Source organism: Meles meles, chromosome 2 (assembly GCF_922984935.1).
Source record: "Meles meles chromosome 2, mMelMel3.1 paternal haplotype, whole genome shotgun sequence".
In the NCBI taxonomy this organism is placed as follows: Eukaryota; Metazoa; Chordata; class Mammalia; order Carnivora; family Mustelidae; genus Meles; species Meles meles.
In genome coordinates, this window is record NC_060067.1 from 210,170,814 (window position 1) to 210,193,467 (window position 22,654).

Consider the following 22,654-nt stretch of genomic DNA (forward strand, 5'->3'; position numbering starts at 1 on the left):
GGAGAAATAGGCTCCTCGCCAAGCAGGGAGCCTAAGGTAGGACTGATTCAGGACCCCGAGATCATGACCTGAACCAAAGGAAGACACCTCACCAACTGAGCCCGCAGGCGCCCTACATTAAGTTTGATAGTTTCGGTGCCTCACTTGACGTAGCTGACAAAAACCATGAACCCTAAAATAAATAAAATGGGAAAAAAAACACAAAAAACCATGAACCCTATGAAAGTGAGTTCTTGCTGCCCCCAAACAAGTTTCTAATGCATGATGGTAAATAAGATATGAATGAAGTTTCCGTGAGTCCTTACATATTATGAACCTAAGAAGTTTGTCCTGCGGGTCTTTCATATCTCACCCATAGTGCACACTTCATAGATATCATTTTTTAAAAGATTTTAATTAATTAATTTGACAGAGATCACAAGTAGTTGGAGAGGCAGGAAGAGAGAGAGAAACAGGCTCCCCACTGAGCAGAGAGCCCGATGTGGGGCTCGATCCCAGGTCCCAGCCCTGGGATCATGACCCGAGCTGAAGGCAGAGGCTTCAACCCACTGAGCCACCCAGGCGCCCCTAGATATCATTTCTTGAAAGTTTATCAACTTCGTATTTTTATTTCCATTCTAAAAATACCGAAACAAGGCCATTGCAACTGGACCATATGAAAAAAACATTTGAAGAGGAAAAATGGATCACGTATGGAGTGTATTGTAATTAAACTCCACTACCAAAATGCGGAATCGGTTCACTCGCTTTCACTCTTACTGTCTCTCCAAGTCCATTAGATCCTCTATTTTAGCTTTTCTAGTGGGAAACGGGAGAAGTGAAAACAATGGACAGGGCGTCCGGCCCACTGGAGACACGCGCCAAAGCCTCAGTCAAGCCGGGCAGCACCTTCGTCCCCGCGGACCAACCGCGGACTTGGCCGGCTCTGCCCGAGTCTCTTGAAATGTTCTCAGCGGGCACGAGACCCACGACCACCGGCGTCTGCCGGGAAGGCCGGAGTGGGCGTCCATGTGTCCATGGTTCCCCACCCCCTGCAGAGCTGCCTCGGTCAGCTCAGGAGCCGGGGGACGCCGCTGCCCAGGGGGAGCCTGCCCTGTACGCGCGGGAGGCTGGTGTCGGCCTGGGGGCCGCGGAGGTGCCGCGCGCCCCGAGACCCCGGGGAGACCCCGGGGAGACCGCCTCGTCCTCAGCAGAACCCGGGAACGAGATGCACGTGTCCCCCCGAGGGCCGGAGCAAGAGCGGCCGGACAGCCCGGCCCATCCCTCAACGTGTGTGGAAAAAGGACAAAGAAACGTGAAGCAAACACGCAGTCGGTCGGAGCCGCCGAGTCACGCGCGGACGCACGCGGGAAGGGCCCCGCACGCCGCACCGACTGGCCCGCCCGGCCGCTGATACGAAGCTCCGAGCTCCCGCGGGGCCCACGACACGGTGCGACGTCACGGGCGAGCACTAGTGTTTCCGACACGGAGCGCGGCAGGGAAAGCGCCGAGGCCTCCCCGCCGGCCCCGCACAAGCCGCTGAAAAGGGAAAGTGATGCGGAGACTCGGAGCCGCACGACGCCCGCGTCCTCCCGCGGCCGCCCCTCCTCCCTCCCCGCGGGGCCGCCGCGGCTCGCCCAGGGCCCTCGCCCCGGGCCGCGGCTCCAGCCCGTAGCACCTCCCACTTTCCTCCTCGCTCGGCCTCTCTCGCGTCTCCCCGGCTCTCCCGCTGGGCCGCTCGCCTCGTCTCCCCGCCCACTCGGCGCGCGGAGATGGAGCGAGGACGCCGGCCGCCCAGCCGCTGACTCCGCGGCGGGATCGCGCGGGCAGGTACGGCCGGGGGCCGGGTCTGGGGGCCCCGCAGCACGCGGCGTCCGCGGGCGGGGTCGTGCCCCCGCCGGCGGAGGCTGCGGACGGGCGGCCCGGGAGCCACACGCAGGACCCGGCCGCGGGGGGACGGCCGTGGGGAGGCGGGTGTCCGGCGAGGACCGGACCGCGGTGGGCAGAATCCCGGGGCCGGGGCTGGGGCTGGGGGTGCGGGACGGCCCGGGAGCCGGCGGGCTGCGGGGGGGGGGGCGGCGCGCAGAACCGGGACCCGCGTCCCCAGTGAGGACGCGGCGCGGGGCGGGGCCGCAGGGAAGGCCGGGCGTGCAGGCCTCGGAGCCACTCCGGCCGCACAGACACTGGCTCGGCCCCAGCGCCCGAGAGCCCAGCCTCGGGGCGTCTTAGGGCGCCGCGGAGCTCCGCGCGGACAGGGACGGGGCCCGCGGCGTCCGGGAGGACCGGGCGGGGACACGGCGGCGGAGCGCGGCTTTGAACCACAAACACCAACGCCCACCCACCACCGCAGGGGGTCCTTCGCGCCAAGAAAAGTTCTGGCGCCAGGAAATTACGAATTGGGGCGGAGCCTTCTGGGGGCGGGGCTTGTGGAGGTGGGGTCCGATGGCGGGACCGGGCTAGAGAGTGGCGTGGCCAGCGTGGGACGGGGCCAGTGCGCGGGCGCGACCAACGTGGGGCGGGGCCTGGAGAGGGCGATATCGGAGCCGACGCGGGACAGAGCGGCGGGGCGGGGCCGGGGCCGGTACGCGGCCGGCGTGGGGCGGGGCCTGGGGAGGGTAATCGGAAAGCGGGGACGGGACGTCAGCTGAGGGGCGTGGCCGGGTCCGGGGTGCGGTCGGCGTGGGGAGGAGCCTGGAGTCGGCGAGCGCGAAGCCGGGACGGGACGTCAGCGGAGGGGCGGGGCCGCGTCCGGGGTGCGGGCAGCGTGAGGCGAGGCCCGGGGAGGGCGAGCTGTGAGCGGGGACAGGACGTCAGCGGAGGGGCGGGGCTAGGGGAGGGCGACCGCGGAGCGCAGTCGGGACATCGGAGGAGGGGTGGGGCCGATGTTAGCGTAGGGCGGGGCCCAGGGAAGGCGAGCGCGGAGCCGGGCCGGAACGTCGGCGGAGGGGCGGGGGTCGCGGCCAGCGTGGGGCGGGGCTTGGGGAGAGCGAGCGCGCAGCCGGGCCACGACGTAGGCGGAGGAGCGAGGCCGCGGCCGGCGTGGGGCGGGGCCGGGACGCCGGCGTGGGGCGAGCCGGGACGCCGCTGGCGTGGGGCGGGGCCGGGGCGCGGCCGGCGTGGGGCGGGGCCGGGGCCGGGTGCGTCCGGAGGTAGGAAGAGGCGGCCGCAGACTTTGCGGTCGTCCCCACGGTCGGTGGCGCGCGCCGGCCGACTGGCAGCTCGGGTCGGTTGGCGGCTGCTCGGTGTCCGCGGGAGCCGGCCGCCGCTCCCCTGCGCCCGGGAGCTGTTGGGGGCACTTCCAGGTGAGACCGGGAGGCGCGCGGCCTCGTGCCCCGCGTGCGCAGACGCGCCCCGGTTGGGGTGACAGGTGTGAGCGCGGCCCCGTTGTCTGGGCCGGCGGGGCGCGGGGACCCGGCGGGGGCGGCCTTTGGGCGGCGGCGGGGGTCGGCGGGGCTCTCGGAGTGTTTTGTGTGGCGAAGTGGGGATGCTGCGGTCGGGGTCTGGTTCCCGTTCGGGGGGGACCGTGTCGGAAGTGCGTGGGTTTTGCTCTTCGTTAGTGAAAGACCAATTTCTCGGCATCCGAGGACAGTCGGCTCGGATGCTCATTGTTCCCCATTGTTAACCGGGAAGTGGGCCGCCGGCCGTTCCCAGCGGGGAGCGTTGGGGCGTGTGAGGCCGCGCCGGGTCCGGGGCCTCGGGCCAGCAGGGAACAAAGGAGAGGCCGGGGTTTTCGGGAGGCAAGGGGCAAGTTGGGAAGGTCGCTGTGAACGAAAAGTCCATTGGAGGAAACCGGCAGTTTGAAGTGTGGTGGCTCCTCATTGGCTGCGGCGCGGCCGGGGTGCGGGCGCCCTCCCCGCCGCGGAGTTGTGGAGTCGCGTCCACGTGCAAGGTCAGGTCCCGGGGCGCCCGCTCCTCCGCGGGGTCCGCGCTCGCCGCGCAGCTGCCCCTGGCGAGCCTGCACTGTAGGGAGGTGTCCCGTGAGCGTGGACAAGCAGTAGTCAGGGTGGATTCAGATTTCAGTAGTTTCATGTACGGCCTTGGTAGCCTTCGGCGTGAAAATGGAAGTGAGCATCTCCTCTTCCATGGCTTCTTCGGAAACACCGGCGCTTGCGCGGGTTGGAATCGGGCGATTCCGGATCGCATCTGTTCACGGGGCACAGCCTCCCAGAGTCGGTTATGAGCGAGGACGCCCTTCTGGCTTTCACACAAAAATCTTTTTTATTAAGATTTTATTATTTTTTTTTAGCAGAGTCAGCGAGAGAGAACACTCGTAGGGGGGGAAGTGGGAGAGGGAGAAGCAGGCTTCCCGCTGAGCGGGACCCCAGGATCATGACCTGAGCCGAAGGCAGGCGCTTCACCCACTGAGCCACCCAGGCGCCCCATGGCTTTCTCAAAACTTTTACTTTAATTTAATACTAATATTTGAGCTCAAATCAATTGAGAATTTGGAAGATATTTTTCTGTTAGGCAATAGAACACTAGCCCCTCTGGAGTCCTTAGAAAGAAGGGGGGCCCAGTGCTCCTCCAAGTCTCCAAATCTCCAAATCTCCATTCCCCTGGGCTCAGCTTACCCTTCTCAGACCTGCTGGGAGGTGGACTCTGACTCAGGAGCCAGGACCTTACGCCATGGGTGATCAAGTACTCTTGACATCTGGACTCTCCCTTCCCTTTTTCTTCGTCCCCTCTCTGCTTACGTAGGTGTCAAGGGATAGAACTGTGTGTGACCCACCCAGCCTTGGGGACACCTTTTCCATCACACCCTCAGCGTTTAGGTTTGTAGTAGTATATGCCTGGGAGTCCCCACATCAGATGGAGTGAGTCCTCTTGAGTCAGTATGGGTTGCATAGCTCCCTGTGACAAACGGAGCCCGTCAGGTGGGTGTCTGAGCAAACCAGACTGCACTGTGTTTGTGGAAACAGAGGAGTCTGTTTCCTTGCATCCCTTCTGCAAGAGAAGAGGCGTCCCTGCAGAAGCAGTGCTCATTGTAAGGGAGATTATTCTTAGACCATTTCTGATGGAGGTTATGAATTTCTTCACATCATCATGGGAATTTTGCCTTTGCATGGGCTTTTTTGTAGGTGTCTTCGGGGGAGAGCACAGGGATTTGATATTCTCTTACTGTTGTCTGAAATGATCACTGCTTACCCAGTGATCTGCCTGCTGTGATCTCTCTCTTTGTGTCAAATAAATACATAAAATATTAAAAAAAATCAGAATCCTCAGTTGTTAAGTGTCACTAGAAGGATGTAACTGTGACTCACTGTTCTAGTGCACAGACCACTTGCTAGGTCACGGTCCTCTCAGGCTTGCCTCACCTCAGGACATTTGCACATGCTCTTTCTTTCTCTGCACTGGTCTCCCTGGTCCTCTTCATGAATGACTGCCAGCAGCACTTGTCAGTTTCCACTATCGTTGCTTTTCCAGCACTACACCTTTCTTCCCTAACAACAAATGCTTTTTCAACTCTTTCATATTTATAACTGTGCCTACAGTTTTTTTTTATTATTATTTAAAAGGTTTTATTAATTTATTTGAGACAGAGAATGAGAGAGCACAGATGGGAGGTAGGGTCAGAGGCAGAGGGAGAAGCAGACTCCCCACTGAGTAGGGAGCCTGATGGCGTTGGCAGGTGGGGGGGCTCCATTCCAGAACCCTGAGATCTTAAGGCAGACACTTCCGCCTGAGCCACCAGGCGGTCTGAGCTTATAATTTAAAGGGGGTGGGGGAACTTTACTGTTTCTGGATTTTTTTTTTTTCCCTATAGAGATCCTCGTAAACTTTTCCCCCCTATAATTTATCAGAGTTCTGTGTCTTGAGCCCATGTCTGTGTCCGCATTTCCCCTGCCGTTTTGCAGAATGGATGCTGTGTTAGGCATGAAAACCACATTAATCTCATTGTCTGTCTCCATCAGAGCTCTTGGGTGACCACGTGCATTGTCCATGAGCAGTCATATTTTGAAAGGAATGTTTTTTCTGAGCAGTAGTTCCTTGATGGTGATTTACAGTATTCAGTAAACCGTGTTTTAGACAGATGTACCGTCATCCAGGCCGTGTTGTTCCATTTGTAGGGCCCAGGCAGAGTAGATTGAGCAGGATGCTGAAGCCTAGGATTTTCAGAATGGGACGTGGGCACTGGCTTCCACTCAGAGTCACCGGTTGCATCAGCCCCTCACAGGGGACCCAGCCTGTCCTTCGCAGCTTTGAAGCCGGGTGTTGACTTGTCTGTGGGTGTGAAAGTTCTAGACATCATTGTCTCCCGACAGAAGGCTGTTGGGTCTACACTGGCAGTCCGTTGTTGAGTGCAGCCGCCTTCCTGAGTTCTCTGAGCTGGATCTTCTGGATGACTTGCTGCAGCATCTCCGTGGGCACCTGTGGCCTCACCTTGTCCTTCGTGTCAGGGCGACGGCTGTTTCCCTTTGTCCCAGCAGCCAACCTCCACAGGCTTCAGACTTTCCCTCTGCAGAGTCCCCGCCTGCCTCGGCCTTCACAGAACTGAGAATTCGGGCCTTGTTCTGGGTCAGGCTTTGGCTTAGGGGAGTGTGTTCCGTCCATACAACTCAGGCTTTCTCCATATCAGCGATAAGTTTGTTTCACTTCACTTTGTTATTCTTGTGTTCACTGGACTAGTGCCTTTAATTGCCTTCAAAAACAACTCCTTTGTATTCACAACATGGCTAACGGTTGGGCACAGGAGGCCTTTCCCACTGCATTTAATCATTTCTAGCTTTTGATGTGGTGAGAGATGTGGGCCAGTGTAGGGTTATTGATCAGCCTAAGATCGATCTTGTTGTGTCTCATGGAATAGAGGCCCAAGGAGAGGGAGAGGGGGGACAGCTGAGTGGAGCAGTCAGAACTTACACAACAGTGGTTTTTTTATTTTAAGCTGAAGGCAGACGCCTCATCGACGGAGCCCCCAGGCTCCCTGCAGCATTAAGTGAGCCATCTGATACCGGCACAGCTCACAGCACCCCAGAACAAGTGCAATAGTGTCGTCAAACACACGCATCACCAAGATCACATCACATCACACAGTATCATCAAGATCACAGTAACAAATATGATAGCGACACTATTTGAAACATTGTGAGGATTACCAGACTGTGACACAGAGATAACAAAGTGAGCAAATGCTGCTGGTCAACATTGCGTCGCCACACCTTTGTAAAAAACTGTCTGCAAGGTGTGCCTATAGTTAAGACCTTGGGGCAGAGACGTCGTATCCTTCTGGGCCCGGGGAGTTGCCCTCAGCACCCGCTCCTGGTCATCTCCATGCAGGCACATGAAGGCTTTGTGCAGACTCTGCTCTTCCATTAGCCCCTGGGAAGAGAGAAGGACCATCCAGCACCCATTTCAAGTCAGGTTTTGTTGAAACCCTAGTGACTGTAATAGTTGACGTGCTTCAAAATACTATTGGTTCCAAGAATAATTTATACTTTCAGTGTTGATTTTCCCATAAATAGGATTTGTTTCAAATATTTTTTAATAATACGATAAAGTTGGTAAGCCTTAGGACCTACCTTAACATATAAAAGAATAAATTATTAATGAAAAAAATTATCAGGCAGTATATTTTCATTTAGGCACGGGCATTTGATTCCAGAAAGAATGATTTGTTTTCTTTTGAGTGAATTTATATCAAATATAAAAGCGAATCAATACTAACTCTCAAAAGTGAGTGTTCTTTTTATAGCAAGCATTTAGGGTAATGAAGTGCTTAGTCTCCAGGGTTCTCTCCTGTGCCGCGGTCTTGCCCGCTAAGTCACACTGCAGTGTTCTTGCGGCAGGGATGACCTCTCCGGCAGAGAGGTGTGTGCAGGAGGGGACTCGGAACAAGGCTTGTGCCAGACAGTAGTTCTACTAGAGAATAAGAAGGATAGATTGTCAGACTGTGTGCTGTTTAAAGGCTAATTTAGGAAAGATAATTTAAAGAAATTTAAAAAGCTGTGTACATAATCCTAAAGGATGTTATATCCTTTAGGAAAACGCTTGTGTAAAATACAGATATTTTAGTTAATTTCTTTGAGCAGGGGCACCTGGGTAGCTCAGTTGGTTAAGCGTCTGCCTTTGACTCAAGTCATGATCCTGGGGTCCTGGGATCGAGTCCCGTGTTGGGTTCCCTGCTCAGTGGGGAACCTGCTTTTCCCTCTGCTTGTGCTCTCCCCTCACCCCCCCCCAAAATGAATAAATAAAATCTTTAAAAAAATTTATTTGTGCAAAGTCTTAGGAATGTTCATGGAGGTATGAGTAATTTGAGAGACTTGTATTTTCATGGGAACAGAAGTTGTGTAAAATTGCTGAGACAAGCAAAACCTTTTGTGCCCCAGGAACTGGGAGCAGACGGCAGTCAGGGGAGCCGGGTGGACGGGCTGGGGCAGCAGGCAGGAGAGGGCCAGTGAGGAAGCGTGAAAGAAATTGAAGCTGGAGAGTGTTAAGAATAAATTTGTGCTTGTAGATGATAGCAGCCCACCTGGTGGCCTCTGGGATGGGAGAGCTTGCTGGAGGTTGAACTCTAGAAACTCTTAGCCAGCCAGGTTTGGAGACTCTCCAGGTTGGTGAAAGCCTCCACCTGCTGGACGGTAATGCACCCCACCTCAGACAGGGATAATGCACTGGGGACCCTCTGGGACCTCCCCCATGTACCTCTTCATCTGACGACTCATTTTTGTCCTTTATAACAGACCAGTAAGCCCAAGTGAAGTTTTTCCTAGATTCTAGAGCCATTCTAGAAAATTATCAAACCTCAGTTGGGGGTTGTGGGAACTCCTGAGCCTGCGGTCCGCCCCGCAGAAGTGTGAGTCGGCCAGCGCTACGTTTGTGGCTGGGCTGACATCTGGAGTAGAGGGGGGCTTTGTGGGATCTGAAGTGGACTCCAGGAAGAGAGTGTCAGGACACCCGGTCGCTGCCAGAGAATTAGTTACTGGTGTGAAAAAAAGACTGTGTATTTGAATGTTTGGATTTTGAGAAATAAGACTATTGTCTGTTACTGGGTGTTGGTCATTAACCAGGTGGAAGAAATGGCTGGATCAGGGAGGTGAGGCAGAACTAACCAAGTGGGAGTCTCAATCTCCGATATTTCAGAGCACAAGCCACGTAAGCAGGCACTGGACAGGGCTTGCTTGCGCATTTGGAACAAAACTGCATTATTTTGCCGTGGATGCATGTGGAAGGGGGTACCTGGGGATCAAAGTGGGCAGTAGAGGTGATGGGATTAAGGGCTGGTAGACTACAGGGGCCCGCAGGTAGGAGGAGTGATTCTGAGCAGCTGCTGAAGGGAGGGCCGGCAGGGATTGCCACAGGGGTTTCTGGTTCACGATCTGACACGCGTTCCTGCCCAGACCTGGGGGTGGCTTGTACCCCCGAAGAGGACCGTGTGCAGAAATCGGAGTTGGGGAAGGAGACCACTTCGAGTGCTAGCTGTGTCAGTCTTTAGCCGTGTAAGTTTGTCACACTACTAAAGCTTTCTGGAATAGCAAACAACGTTCGTGTCATTTGTTCCAGAAGTTCGTGTTCTAGTCATTCTGGGCTGCTGGTAACAAAGGCCTCAGACGAGGTGGCTTACAGCTCGTGTAAAAGCACACATTTATTTTATTCTGGAGTCTGGAAACTCCCAAGACCAAGGTGTCAGCAGATTGGGGCCTTGGTGACGGCCGAGTTCTGGGCTTGGAGAAGCCTGGCGCTCACTGAGTCCCAGTGTGGCAGAGAGCTCTGGTGTGTCCCTCTAGTAATGTCCTCCGTTCCTTCCTGGGGGGCCTGCTGTCATGACTACCTCTAAACCACCTCCAGGCGCCACTGCGTTGGGTAGCTGGGCTTTGAGGAGTGGATTTGTGTGGGGCGGAGGGGCGGGGGCACTCAGTCTGTAGCCAGCAGTCTTTGTAAGCCTTGAGGACTATATGTAAATTTCCAAGCAGAGAGTCATATTTATTAAACTTTTATTTTGTCTTCCTTATTTTTTGGAGTCTAGGTATAAGGAGGTGAGTTAAGTCTACTTTTGTTTGTGATATAATATCATTGTTCCATGAAATACAGTTAAGTACTAACAAAATTTTGGTAAGAATTCAGTTTGCCAAAACTTGTTTATTTATTTTTAAAAAAGAATTTATTTATTTATTTGAGAGAAAGCAGAAGCGGGGGGAGAGGCAGAGGCAGAAGCAGACTCCCCACTGAGCAGGGAGCCCGACCTGGGGCTCGATCCCAGGACCCTGGGATCATGACCTGAGCAGAAGGCAGATGCTTAACCGACGGAGCCACCCAGGCGCCCCATAAAGTTTACAATATTTTTATGTTTTTTATTTCTATAAGAGACTTTTTAAAAAAAGATTTTACTTATTCATGAGAGATAGAGACAGACATGCACATAGAGGCAGAGGGAGAAGCAGGCTCCCCAAGGAGCAGGGAACCTGATAGGGGGCTCGATCCCAGGACCCTGGCATCATATCCTGAGCCGAAGAAGGCAGATGCTTAACCTACTGAGCTGAGCCACGCAGGCGCCCCAATTTTTTTTTTTTTTTTGACAGAGAGAGATCACAAGTAGGCAGAGAGGCAGGCAGAGGCGGGGGGAGGCAGGCTCCCTGCTAAGCAGAGAGCCCAATGCGGGACTGGATCCCAGGACCCTGAGATCATGACTGAGCTGCAGGCAGAGGCTTAACCCACTTAGCCACCCAGGCGCCCCAAGTTTACAATATTTTTAAATATAAGATTTGTGAAATGCTAAAGTATTGTTTGTGCTGTTGATTAATGTAGGACAGTATTACAGGTACAACTTTACTAAAATGTTAGATTGAACAAATAAATTTCCTCATACGATGCCTGCATTCTACATTTTCTAAGTCAGGGTCTTTTAGGTTTGGGGATCAAGAAAGGAATTAATAACCCCATGAAAAACTTGCTGGTTAATTTATAAACTCACTGATTTTCATTTCCTTGTCTGTGGGGTGCCTGGGTGGTGCAGTTGGTTTCTGGCTAGATCCTGATCTCACAGTCCTGGGATCGAGCCCTGGGTCGGGTTCCATGTTCAACATGGGGTGGTCTCTCTCTGTCCCTCCTGGTCCTGCTGTTTTTCTCTCTAAAATAAAATCTTTAAAAAAAAACCTTCAAAAAACAAAAAAAGAACTTGCTGGTTAACTTATACATTGAGTGATATTCACTCCCTTGTCTGAAAATAGAAAAGAATATTCATATTTTACTTACTAGCAGTGGTAGCCAAAGCCTTCTCACGTTTGCTCCAGGCAGATGTGAGAGCCCCCCAGTGCTGTGAGGGCCCGTGGCATGCTCTTGTAGGGGGAGTCGGGGTTGCATGAGGGGTCTCCGGGGTTCACGATCAGGGTGTCTGGGAATGGCGGGTAAGACTGGAGTCTCTTGGCTTCTCTTTCCTTGCTCAGCTTGTACTCTCTGTGACTGGAGCTCCAGAGGAGGCGAGGGGTGGCGGAATTCTTGAGAATGCGACTGCAGGTGAGTAGAGATGGATCTTTCTCTGGAAGGAAGCTCTGCTGCCCATGGATGGGAAGGCTTCTCTTGGCCTGAGACTTCTCAGCGCATCGGGCTGTGATTGGGGATCTGGGCCCTATTTAACTGTTCTCAGGACCCACGGATACTTGCGTTTGGTCAGGGATCAATCAGGAAGTCGTCTCCTTCCCCACATTCACACGGATGTATCTCATCCTCCGTTCACGGTGTCCTTGCAGAAGACAGATGGGCAGGATTTTCTTTTCTTATGCATTGTGCGGTCTTAGTTGGGAAATGGTGTACTCCTTAGTGCTAGGAACGTGGTGAGGGGCACAGTCGGTGCCAGAGGGGACAGGTGTTCCCGCTGTTTTCCAGAGATCTCAAGAAACGTCTGTGTAAGAGAAGAAAGAAGAAATCATTTTATCCGCTCAATTTTAAACTTACAAAGTTTGGTTAACATATACTTGAAGTTTGGAAGCTTCCAAAGATGACTAAAATCCTCTGTACTACCCTTCTCTCTTTCACTCACTTTCCCTCTTTGTGATTAAACTTTGTTAAAATTGGAAATCTGAAAACAGTGCCTGGGGAGTAGTTTTAAAAAATTAGCTGTGCATTTGGCAGAGTATGTGTAGAAATTAGAATAAAATGTAAAATCCTGAAACAATTTTTGAAGGACCAAGAGAGACCGGAACTAATTGAGAGGATTCTGTTGCCTTTGAACAGAAAAACAGGATTACTCCACAGAGAACCGATCCGCGGACAGCTGCTGTTGAGGATGGAGAGCTCGCTGCCAGAGGCTTCCCTGTGGGGCCACCCTCCAGAGGAGCAGCCCCAGGAGCCCCTCACGATACTGTCTGCTCTGATCTCTTCTAAAGACCAAGTGAGTTTTATATGTCTGTGGTGGGCCTGGCTTCATGCGTCTCTGCCTGTTCGTAGGGAACGGACCGATAGGTCGTGTGGCCCTTGTTGGTGGTGAGAGAAGCGTTTGCACCTCAGCTCAGTAGAAATCGCAGCCCCAGCCTGTATACAGTTGTCCTTCCTGCGATCTCTGTGAGCCCGGGGCTCGCATGCCTGACCCCGGGATCAAGAGTCACATGTGCTTCCCACTGAGCCAGCCAGGCACCCCGCAGTGCTGTTCAATGGAGGTGATCATCGCCAACCAGCTAGTCAGAATCACCAGTTTATTGGAAATCACTGGGTGATCTCATATCGAGATCTGTGATCACGAAGTCGATCTGTGCTTACTGTATGTATCTGTTTCTCAGTGTGTCAGGAAGGCACAGGCAGATCAGCATGGGAGCACGTGGGATTTGAGCCACACATGGAGTTTGACCTCCTGTCCACACCGCTCCCCTTTTGCCGTCAGTGTCCCGTCGACAGTTGTCTCCTGTGCATTACTGAGCACGGGCCTGCTGAAACACACTGTCTGTGATGTTCTAGGAGTCCGTGACCTTCAAAGATGTAGCCATAGACTTAACCCAGGAGGAGTGGACCCTGATGGACAGGTCGCAGAGGAAGCTGTACATTGATGTGATGCTGGAGAATATCACTCACCTGGTGTCCGTGGGTGAGTCCGCTGCCCTCTGTCCGTTCGCATATTCATCTGTTGATTGATAAACCTGTAGGCAGGGCCGCTTCCACACAATCCAGCGGCTCTCTGCCCTAATTCTTACTCCTCTGTGGCCCTTCTGTTCTGACTTGATGAAATTTGTAAATTATTTTGTCAGGTATGTTACATAATAATTTGAATGTAGTCTTCTTGGCTCAAATTGTGTGTCTTTCTACTGCACTTTCTCCAAGACCCAGAACAATGCTGGGAATACAGTGAATAGTTTTTGGATGAATAAATCAATATCTTACATATTTTCTGCTCTGGGCGCTGTGGTGAAGTTTGAGCACAGCTGAAAACCAAACATCTTGTACCACTTTCTGCATAAAAGGCCACGGTGTATTCTAGTGGAGCGTGTGTTATTGTCTTCCTTTGGAAATAATGGTAGCCGCCCTGTGAGAACATTCATTTCATTCTTTCTGGATGTACACGCAGAGCGTTCTGCACCCCTTTGAGCTAGGGTCTTGACCGCAAGCAGCGGTCTTGACTGACCGGGGTGCAGGGTCAGGCTGAGAACCATTGTCGATGTTTCCAGTGTTGAAGGCGCTGTTCTCTGGGCTGTTGTGCAGGGCGCACACGGTCCTTCCATAAATTCATGTACCATTCTCCTGTTGATCTAGGCTGTCAGTTCTTCCAAGCAGATGTGATTTCCCAGTGGGAGCAAGGAGGGGAGCTGTGGAGGGAAGACAGAGGATTTGCCCAAGGCTGGAATCCAGGTGAGCTGGGGACACGGGCTCTGTGCGAAAAGTCTAGCGAGTGAGTGAGCAGGATCTCACTGATGTCGTGCACATTTGCTTGAGCGAATGAGAGCTTCAGAAGACCGAGTGGCCAAGGAGCCTGCCGCAGTCCTCAGGCCCTGTCCTTACTGCTCTGTACTTGAATTTGACCTCAGATAAGGAATGTTCCTGTCTTCATAGGAGGTGAAATTTCACCTTGTGGTCTTTGTCATGATTTTCTCTCTCTCTCGCTCCTTTTTTTTTTTTTTTTTTTTTTTGGTAATGATTTCCACTCATGTTTTCTGCAATAGCCCATCATTATTTATTTTTCTTTTTTGAGATTTTTTTTAACTTAGAGAGTGTGTGTGTGTGTGTGTGTGTGTATGTGTATGTTCCAAGATTCATTGTTTATGCTCCATGCAGTCTGTGCCCTCCTTGATACCCACCACCCGGGTCACCCAACGCCCAACCCCCCTCCCCTCCAAAACCCTCAGTTTGTCTCTCAGAGTCCACAGTCTCTCATGGTTTGTCTCCCTCTCTGATTTCCCCAACTCACTTCTATCCATTTTGCAATGTCCTCCATGTTTTGAGTTTTTTTTCTAGTTGATATTATTCTGAAGTGTGTATGTTTATTCACCAGGATTGTCCTCAGTTTCATGTTACGTGGTCGTGCAGTGGTCACTGTTGGAAACACACATGGGTCTTGTGTGTTTTCAACACTTTAATTCTCTACTCAAGATACTTCTTAGGTTCATCTCTTCCTGTCTTCAATTATTTCAGGCTTAGAAAACAGCTATAAAAAGGAAGAAACAATATCTATGCAAGATATCTTCAAGGAGGACCCATCTGACTGCAGCATAATAGTAAGTCTCCTGAGGACAGACCGTGCCTGTCCGTGTTGCAGACCTGGGAGTCGGATAAGTTAATCACGTATTGTCAGGGAATATGGTCAAAAATTTAGTTTGGGGAGGAAATTGGCCTGGATTTAAACAGTAACGGCTCTCACAAAAGGATAGTTTTGTAGACATGGTTTATTTGCACGAAACATGATGTCTTCAAAACCACTCAACTCTCCAGTGAAGATGCTACCGAGGTGTTTTATAACAAAAGATTCACGGCAGCTGAACTCTCCACTTCAAAGGGGAAGAAACACTGCATTGATTTTGTAAAAATCTAATAGGAACCTAAAGAAGAAAAGGGAGATCCCCACACAGATGAGGGCAGGAGTAAGCAGTAAAGGAGAACAAGGCCGAGTCACATTTACTCGGGGACTTGGAACATCCAGCCTCGGCGGCTAGCGAAGCCCCGTGGAGACAGCCCCGCTGCAGTCCCGAAGGAGAGGCCTGGGCAGAGCGTCCTCCCCTCAGGAGGGACTTCCCATCCCCACAGGGGCCGTAGTTGTAGGGCAGATGACGGGGTCTGGAGTTAAACATTTGTCTGCCTCCGTGCAGTTTGGAGTGAGCTGCATTTTGTGTTACCACGTCTCTGCCCTTTCCAGGAACTCAGGCTGTGTGTGTTTGCCTCTGTCCTGGGGTCCGTTCCGGGGGCCCAGCCCAGCCTGGAGCAGGAGGGGACGGGAGACAAGACTTGCGGCTCTTGGCGTCCAGACCAGAAGGGCCCGTTCTGACCTGGAGGCCAGCTGAGGGCCACTAACGAGACTCCCGAGGTCACTCATGCTGCACGAGTCTCACACACAACATTGTTGAGCCTGCCTGCGTTCGTGCGGGTTGGGGTGGAAGGTTATGCAGGACAAATCCCAGAAACCTCCATCCATATGGTACATTTGGTCCTTGAGTTGTGCATGTTCTGATACTGTATGTAGCTGCAAGGCACTTCTGATGTATCCACAAGTCCGGCAACATATAGATAGTACGGTGAACGTGACGATGCACACAGCATCGGTTAGGAACCCTCCTCAACAGGGTAACCAGGCCAACAGCTAGGGGAAGTACTGACTGGGTTAATTAACAGGTGGTAGTGGAAACAGCACTGTCGCAAGCACAGATTCTCATTTAAAACTGACGTCATTGGGTGTGTGCTTTTTCAGTTTTACGTATGTATACTCACCGTCATTGGACAAGGTGATGGCTGTTAGTCCTATAGTGAAATTACAGTTTTCTTGACAAGTTTGTTCAGTGAGGGGAAGAAGACGGCTGATACGTGTCTGGGAGTAACTCTCGGTGTCTGTCATGTCGCCAGCAGGCGAGTCCTGTGTGGAAAAAACAGTGGGCCCAGCAGGGCAACGTTAGTGGTTGTCCTGGTTTGGTGAAGATAGCCTCAGCTGGAGCCCAGGTGACGGGACAGCACAGAGCCCAAACGTGATGATGTTTTATCATCAGAGCCCAGGAGTGTTACTGTAGTGTCCCCTCCTTGAGCAGTCACTTCAGCAGAAGGGAGAGCATTGGCAGGTGGCTTTGTAAGGTAATTTAGCGTCTGTATATTCTAGCATATTAATAGTGGCTAGAAGAGTTTTGGCATATGGCTTATTTGTACGTTAGAGGCCTTCATCTGCCCTAAAGGAGTCAGTCTCATTTTGCCTAGTAGGTCTATTGAGGCATACAGACCTAGTAGGTCTGTTGAGGATTTTTAAAGCCTCCATTAGGTATAACTTCCATTTTGATAAAGAGCCACGCTTAATTTTTTTAAAAAAAGATTTTATTTATTTATTCGTCAGAGAGCACCAGTAGGCAGAGAGGCCGGCAGAGACATAGAAGCAGGCTCCCCGCTGAGCAAGGAGCCTGATGTGGGGCTCGATCCCAGCTCCCTGGGATCATGACGTGAGCCGAAGGCAGTGGCTTAACCAACCGAGCCACCCAGGTGTCCCCACCCTTAATTTTTTAAATTGTTGTTTAAATAATCTGTTTATCAGTGTCATCAATTCAACTGCCTGAGGGTAGTAGGGTAATTATGATAAATCCATTCAATGTCATAGGAGGGGACAAAAGCTTTTATGAATTAGTTGTCAAGTGGGAGCCGTTATTGTGGATTTGAGTACGTATATCATAGTGGAACAGTCTCTAAGGTTTTGATAGTTTTTTTTTTTTTTTTAATAGATTTTATTATGTGACACAGAGAGATGCAGCTAGAGAGAGAACACAAGCCAGGGGAGTGGGAGAGGGAGAAGCAGGCTCCCTGCTGAACAGAGAGCCCAGTGCACGGCTTGATCCCAGGACCCTGGGGTCATGACCTGAGCTGCAGGCAGCTGCTTAACTACTGAGCCACCACCCAGGCGCCCCGATAGTTTTCTTGTGGGTGGCGTGGGCAAATGGGCCGACTTTTGAATACCCAGCATAGTACCCAGTGTGGAATCACTGCCCCACAAATGCATTGACAGCCTCGGAAGCAAGGTAACGGCCCCACAGAATCCATTTGCCAAATTTGGGCAGAGAGTCTTTGCTGCCACATTGGCCCTTTGTACTGTTGTGGAATTTCTTGCTTTTGCCAAATCCGATAAGTTGGATACTTTAATACGGTTTCATTTACGGCATCCCGAGTGGTGGGCATCCCACAGTCCTGCACCCACCTGTGAGTGGCCTGCCTTCCCAAGTGTCTGCTTTTCTTGTGCGCCTCTTGGGCTAGTCCGGTGTCTGTCACAGGCTCAACTACGTCTGCCACGGTAGGGCTCGTGAGGTAGCTGCTTTGCTGAAGGTCTGCTCTGTGGAGGCAAGCATGCTGAGCATCTGTACGGAAACAGTAATTGTAGTGTTTGGGCACATTGCCAAGTGTCTTTCCATAGGCATCTTCAATAAACGCTGAGTAGTAACCAGTTGTGAATCTGTCACACCAGAATTCTTTGGATGGAAAATTTATGAATCAGTTAAGCTCAAAAGAGTCAAATATCCTTAAGTTCTCTTCAATGAGAAGTCAAAAGTGCAAGCCTGTTCCAGTAATCAGTGCTTTAGTACTTGATCCTGTTTGGAAAACACGTAGACTTGCAACAGATTTAATCCCAATTTACCATTCAAGCAAAACGTCAAAGGTCCAGGTTACCAGAGACCTTGAAAGCTGCCTTAGCATTACCCATGAAGACTTTGTGACACTGAATGAGCCGTTATTTGGTGCCACCTGTTGGTGATAGGTTGCAGCTGAGATAACATGGGCTTATTTGACCTCTGTCAAACCTTTAGGGGTCGCACATGATCTCTAGAATACTCATGGCATTTACCCAGGCAACATAACCTAAGACTGAACGTCATTTGTTTGACATTGCTTTCCACGTAACTTAACACACTGAGTGAAACGTACTTGTTGGTCAAAAAGACTTCATCTGCAGTTGAAATCTTGGGAAGTTTGTTAAAACCCTAGAAAGTTTTAAAGCACATGCCTAAATGGATTACAGGTCCTTTAGGACCTGATAAGGACAAAATATAGAAACTTTCTTCTGGAGAGATAGAAAGAAAACAACTATTTACATCTTAGCAAGTACAAACCAATAATTAGAGAAACTGTCGTTTGAACAGAGAGAAAACCAGAATTTTAATCTTCACCATGTACTTTTAAAATCCGCTCATTTACTTATTCTGGCCTTACCATACTTAAAATTCCAAAGATCTCCCTGCAGAAACCTTCTACGACCTTACTTTGCATCCCTGTTTTGTCCCAAGCCATTTTTCTCCAAACAGCCAGTCCCATCCAGGACAAAATTTACCTTCTTTTCCCTTCAACAAAACCTACATTCCTGTTCCTTGCATCTTTTTTATATATCTCCTACTTCTCTGGATACAGAGTTGTTTCCCTCACTCCCGTCTGTCTTCGGGTACAATCTCTGAAATTGCCTTGGCTGTTGCAGTGTGTTCAGAATCCACCTCTTTTAAGACTGTTTAGTGCGGCATTTTGTACTTGGAACATCTCTTTGGGAGGAATTCTTTTCTCAGAGTCCTCAAAAGTATCTCTTCTCACGCTTGCTGGGTGATGCCCCTGCTGCTTAAGGTGGCTCCGTCTGAGAGCCTGATTTTCACCATGACTGCAGTCCGTACCCCTCTCATCGTCATCCCAGATGTCGCCATCCCAGGGGTCAGGGCCCCACTCACAACCAGCAGAAGCCATAGCTACTTGCACTTTCATAGTGTCCCTCTTCTCACTTTTATTTCTACCTGGCCATCCATATGGCCGGTTTTCTGGCCACATGCTGATGGGTATGGATTGGTAAGAAAGAACAGAAGTCTGGTGTTGATACACAGATATTCTAGATTGTAAATCTGCTCCTTTTCTAATTTTAGTTTTTCCTCCTGGTACTTATCACGATGTGATCCTTTGTGTGTATGCTATTAGTAGACGCCATCCCCAGCGAGCTGGGAATGACAGACACATCAGCTGTCCCAGTTACAGTTCCTGAAGCGTCTTGAGTGGCGGTGGTTCAGCTGACTTTAATTACCGTCCGTGTTCACAAAGACAGACCTGCTCAGACCATTCTTTTGCTAGTGAGCAGAACTGAGGGTCCTCCCACTCAGGAATATCTACATCAGCGTGGAGGTTTCCTCAGAAAGGGTATGTCACGAGTCCTGCCGACTACACCAGTTATGTTCCACATAAAAGATTCAGGGCAGCTGAACTCTCCGTTCCAAAGTGTGAAAAACCACTGCATTGATACTGTAAAAATCTTATTAGAAACTGAAAGAGGAAAAGGGAGATCCACACACAGATGAGGGCAGGAGTAAGCAGTAAAGGAGAACAAGGCCGAGTCACATCTGCTCAGGGACTTAGAACATCCAGCCTTGGAGGCTGACGAAGTCCCATGGAGACAGCCCGGCTGCAGTCCTGAAGGAGAGGCCTGGGCAGAGCGTCCTCCCCTCAGGAGGGACTTCCCATCCCCACAGGGGCCATAGTTCTAGGGCAGATGGCGGGGTCTGGAGTTAAACATTTGTCTGCCTCCGTGCAGTTTGGAGTGAGCTGCATTTCGTGTTATCACGTCTCTGCCTTTTCCAGGAGCTCGGGCTGTGTGTATTTGCCTCTGTCCTGGGGTCTGTTCCGGGGGCCCAGCCCAGCCTGGAGCAGGAGGGGATGGGAGGCAAGACTTGCGGCTCTTGGCGTCCAGACCAGAAGGGCCCGTTCTGACCTGGAGGCCAGCTGAGGGCCACTAACGAGACTCCCGAGGTCACTCATGCTGCACGAGTCTCACACACAACATTGTTGAGCCTGCCTGCGTTCGTGCGGGTTAGGGTGGAAGGTTATGCAGGACAAACCCCAGAAACCTCCATCCACACAGTATACAACAGTAAAAATGTTTGTACATGTGGAGTTGAATACCCCCATGTGCATGTAAGTAACCTGGGGAAGATTTTAATTGGAGATTATCACTGAATGGCCGGCCTAGAATTTATATAGACCTGAATTCATATTCAGAGAACTGAGTGGATAAATACATCTGAGAGATCCTATAACAGTCTCATCTCTTTCCCAACAGCCAAAATACCAACCAGGAGAAAACCCCTTTGAACATATTGGGTATGATGAAGTTTTCAGTCAGACCTACACATTGACTCAACATGTCCTAACTCACACTGGACAGAGACCCTATAAATGGAGCGAGTGTGGAAAACATTTCGGTCATAGAAGCGACCTTTATAGACATCAGAAAACTTTCATGGAAGCAAAACCTTATAAATGTAATCAATGTGATAAATGCTTCCATAATAGAAGGAAGCTTTGCATACACCAGAGAATTCACACAGGAGAGAAACCCTATAAATGTGATGAGTGTGGGAAAAACTTCAGTCGAAACTCACATCTTCGTTCCCATAAGATAACTCACACAGGAGAGAATCCATTTGTCTGTAATCAGTGTGGGAGTCACTTCAGGTATTTTTCATCTTTAACTAGACATAAGCATATTCATTCTGGACAGAAGCCTTATGAATGTCATCTGTGTGGGAAAGCCTTTGTTCAAAGTTCTTATCTTAAACAACACGAGAGAACTCACACTGGAGAGAAACCATATAAATGTCTTCTTTGTGGAAAAGCCTTTGTTACAAGCTCTAATCTTAGAGAACACGAGAGAACTCACACTGGAGAGAAACCATATAAATGTCATCTATGTGGAAAAGCCTTTGTTCAAAGCTCTTGTTTTAGACAACATGAGAGAACTCACACTGGCGAGAAACCGTATAAATGTCGTCTTTGTGGAAAAGCCTTTATTACAAGCTCTTGTCTTAAAAAACATGAGAGAACCCACACTGGAGAGAAACCATATAAATGTCTTCTTTGTGGAAAAGCCTTTGTTACAAGCTCTAATCTTAGAGAGCATGAGAGAACTCACACTGGAGAGAAACCGTATAAATGTCCTCTATGTGAAAAAGCCTTTGTTACAAGCTCTAATCTTCGAGAACATGAGAGAACTCATACTGGAGAGAAACCTTATAAATGTCATCTGTGTGGAAAAGCCTTTGTTACGAGTTCTTGTCTTCGAGAACATGAGAGAACTCACACTGGAGAGAAACCATATAAGTGTCCTCTTTGTGGGAAAGGCTTTGTTACAAGCTCTTGTCTTAGAAAACATGAGAGAACCCACACTGGAGAGAAACCATATAAATGTCCTTTATGTGGAAAAGCCTTTGTTACAAGCTCTAATCTTAGAGAACATGAGAGAACTCATAGTGGAGAGAGCCCATACAAATGTCCTTTATGTGGAAAAGCCTTTGTTGAAAGCTCTAAAGAACTTGAGAGAACTCATACTGGAGAGAACCCATATAAATGTCCTCTCTGTGGAAAAGCCTTTGTTACGAGCTCTTGCCTTTGAAGACAGGAGAGAACTCACTCGAAATCTACTGAAAAATATGGAAGAGCCTTCAGCCACAGCTCTAATCTAAAACAAATCCGAGAACTCATAAGTGGGGGAAATTTATGGCCATATTCATTATGGAAATGCCTTCATTTTAAATTTATCCTTACACAACATGAGTGAACTCCATTTGGAGGAACCCTGTATTTAACATCAAGGAGGAAGAGACATTAGCTGATCTGTGGTTGTAGAGTGTACAAGAAAATTCAGTCTGAATGATAATCTAATCTCCCTAGAATGGGAAATTACACAGGAAAATCTTTACAGAATGAGGTTGCTCAAGGAGAAAAACAGAAAAATTGATGCTGGAGCTTACTCATTGTAATATGCATGGAAAAAAACCCTTTACTAGTAGAAAAACTATTGTAGGCATGTGAAGTTTCACACTCTGTAGAATAGTGGATGAATGGAAGTCTTCAGTGATTTTTAATTCCTTAGTCAACTTGCAATTTCTCACACTGTATATATGCCATTGCTAAAATCTGATGAAAGTTTAGAGTTTGCATCAGAAATCCCTGACTAGGAAAAACATCTATCAAGAATGTCTAACCACACAGTTTAGACATTAATTTATATTTTTTGCTTAATGGCCTATTATAAAAATGTAAGAAACATATGTAGGATTGTGACATCATCTGGGAATTCTAAATGCCGAATTTTATGACAAGAAGCAATGGTTTTTTTTTTTTTTCTTAAGGGACTAGTACGTAGAACTGCATATGAAGCAAAGTTGTTGCTAAAAAATACGTTATGTTGGTCAGGCCTATTTTTTCACAGCAATAATTACTGGATTCAGCTAGAAAGTAACTAAATATTAACCAAAAAACAACACAAGATGATGTGTCATTACTACATATTGTTAACCATGTGTGTAGATCATAACGATGAATTAAAGAGTGATAGTTTGTGACTGAATTCTGCATTTGTTTTCATTTTAGAATGACGTTATTGAGGCAACGAAGGGTATAGCCTGACAATAAGTGGGATCAGTTTAGCAGCAGGATATAACCTCTATTTGTGCATCCAGCATAGGAACACCTACTTATAGGGGCTCCTGGGGGCTCAGTCTGCGAAACATCTCATTTTGGTTCAGGTCATGATCCCGGGGTCCTGGAATCGAGTCCTGCATCA

The 22,654-nt window shown here is 50.0% G+C and overlaps 1 protein-coding gene across 11 annotated transcripts; it reads left to right on the top strand.

The window, feature by feature from the left end:
* Positions 1 to 1,695: 1,695 nt before the first annotated feature.
* Positions 1,696 to 22,438, top strand: LOC123931508 (zinc finger protein 14-like). Of its 11 annotated transcripts, none has more exons than XM_045988768.1 (9): positions 1,700 to 1,809; positions 9,315 to 9,413; positions 9,941 to 9,950; positions 11,358 to 11,427; positions 12,145 to 12,301; positions 12,862 to 12,988; positions 13,651 to 13,746; positions 14,527 to 14,609; positions 20,150 to 22,438. In XM_045988768.1, the coding sequence occupies exons 5-9, from the start codon at positions 12,197 to 12,199 to the stop codon at positions 21,479 to 21,481; spliced, it is 1,743 nt and encodes a 580-aa protein (XP_045844724.1). In that variant the 5' UTR covers positions 1,700 to 1,809; positions 9,315 to 9,413; positions 9,941 to 9,950; positions 11,358 to 11,427; positions 12,145 to 12,196; the 3' UTR covers positions 21,482 to 22,438. The 11 variants fall into 11 exon arrangements, with proteins under 11 accessions (XP_045844675.1, XP_045844724.1, XP_045844704.1 ...); XM_045988728.1 differs by lacking the exon at positions 1,700 to 1,809 and adding an exon at positions 3,306 to 4,888 and having other exon boundaries at positions 4,938 to 9,413; XM_045988748.1 differs by lacking the exon at positions 9,941 to 9,950.
* The last annotated feature ends 216 nt before the right edge of the window (positions 22,439 to 22,654 follow it).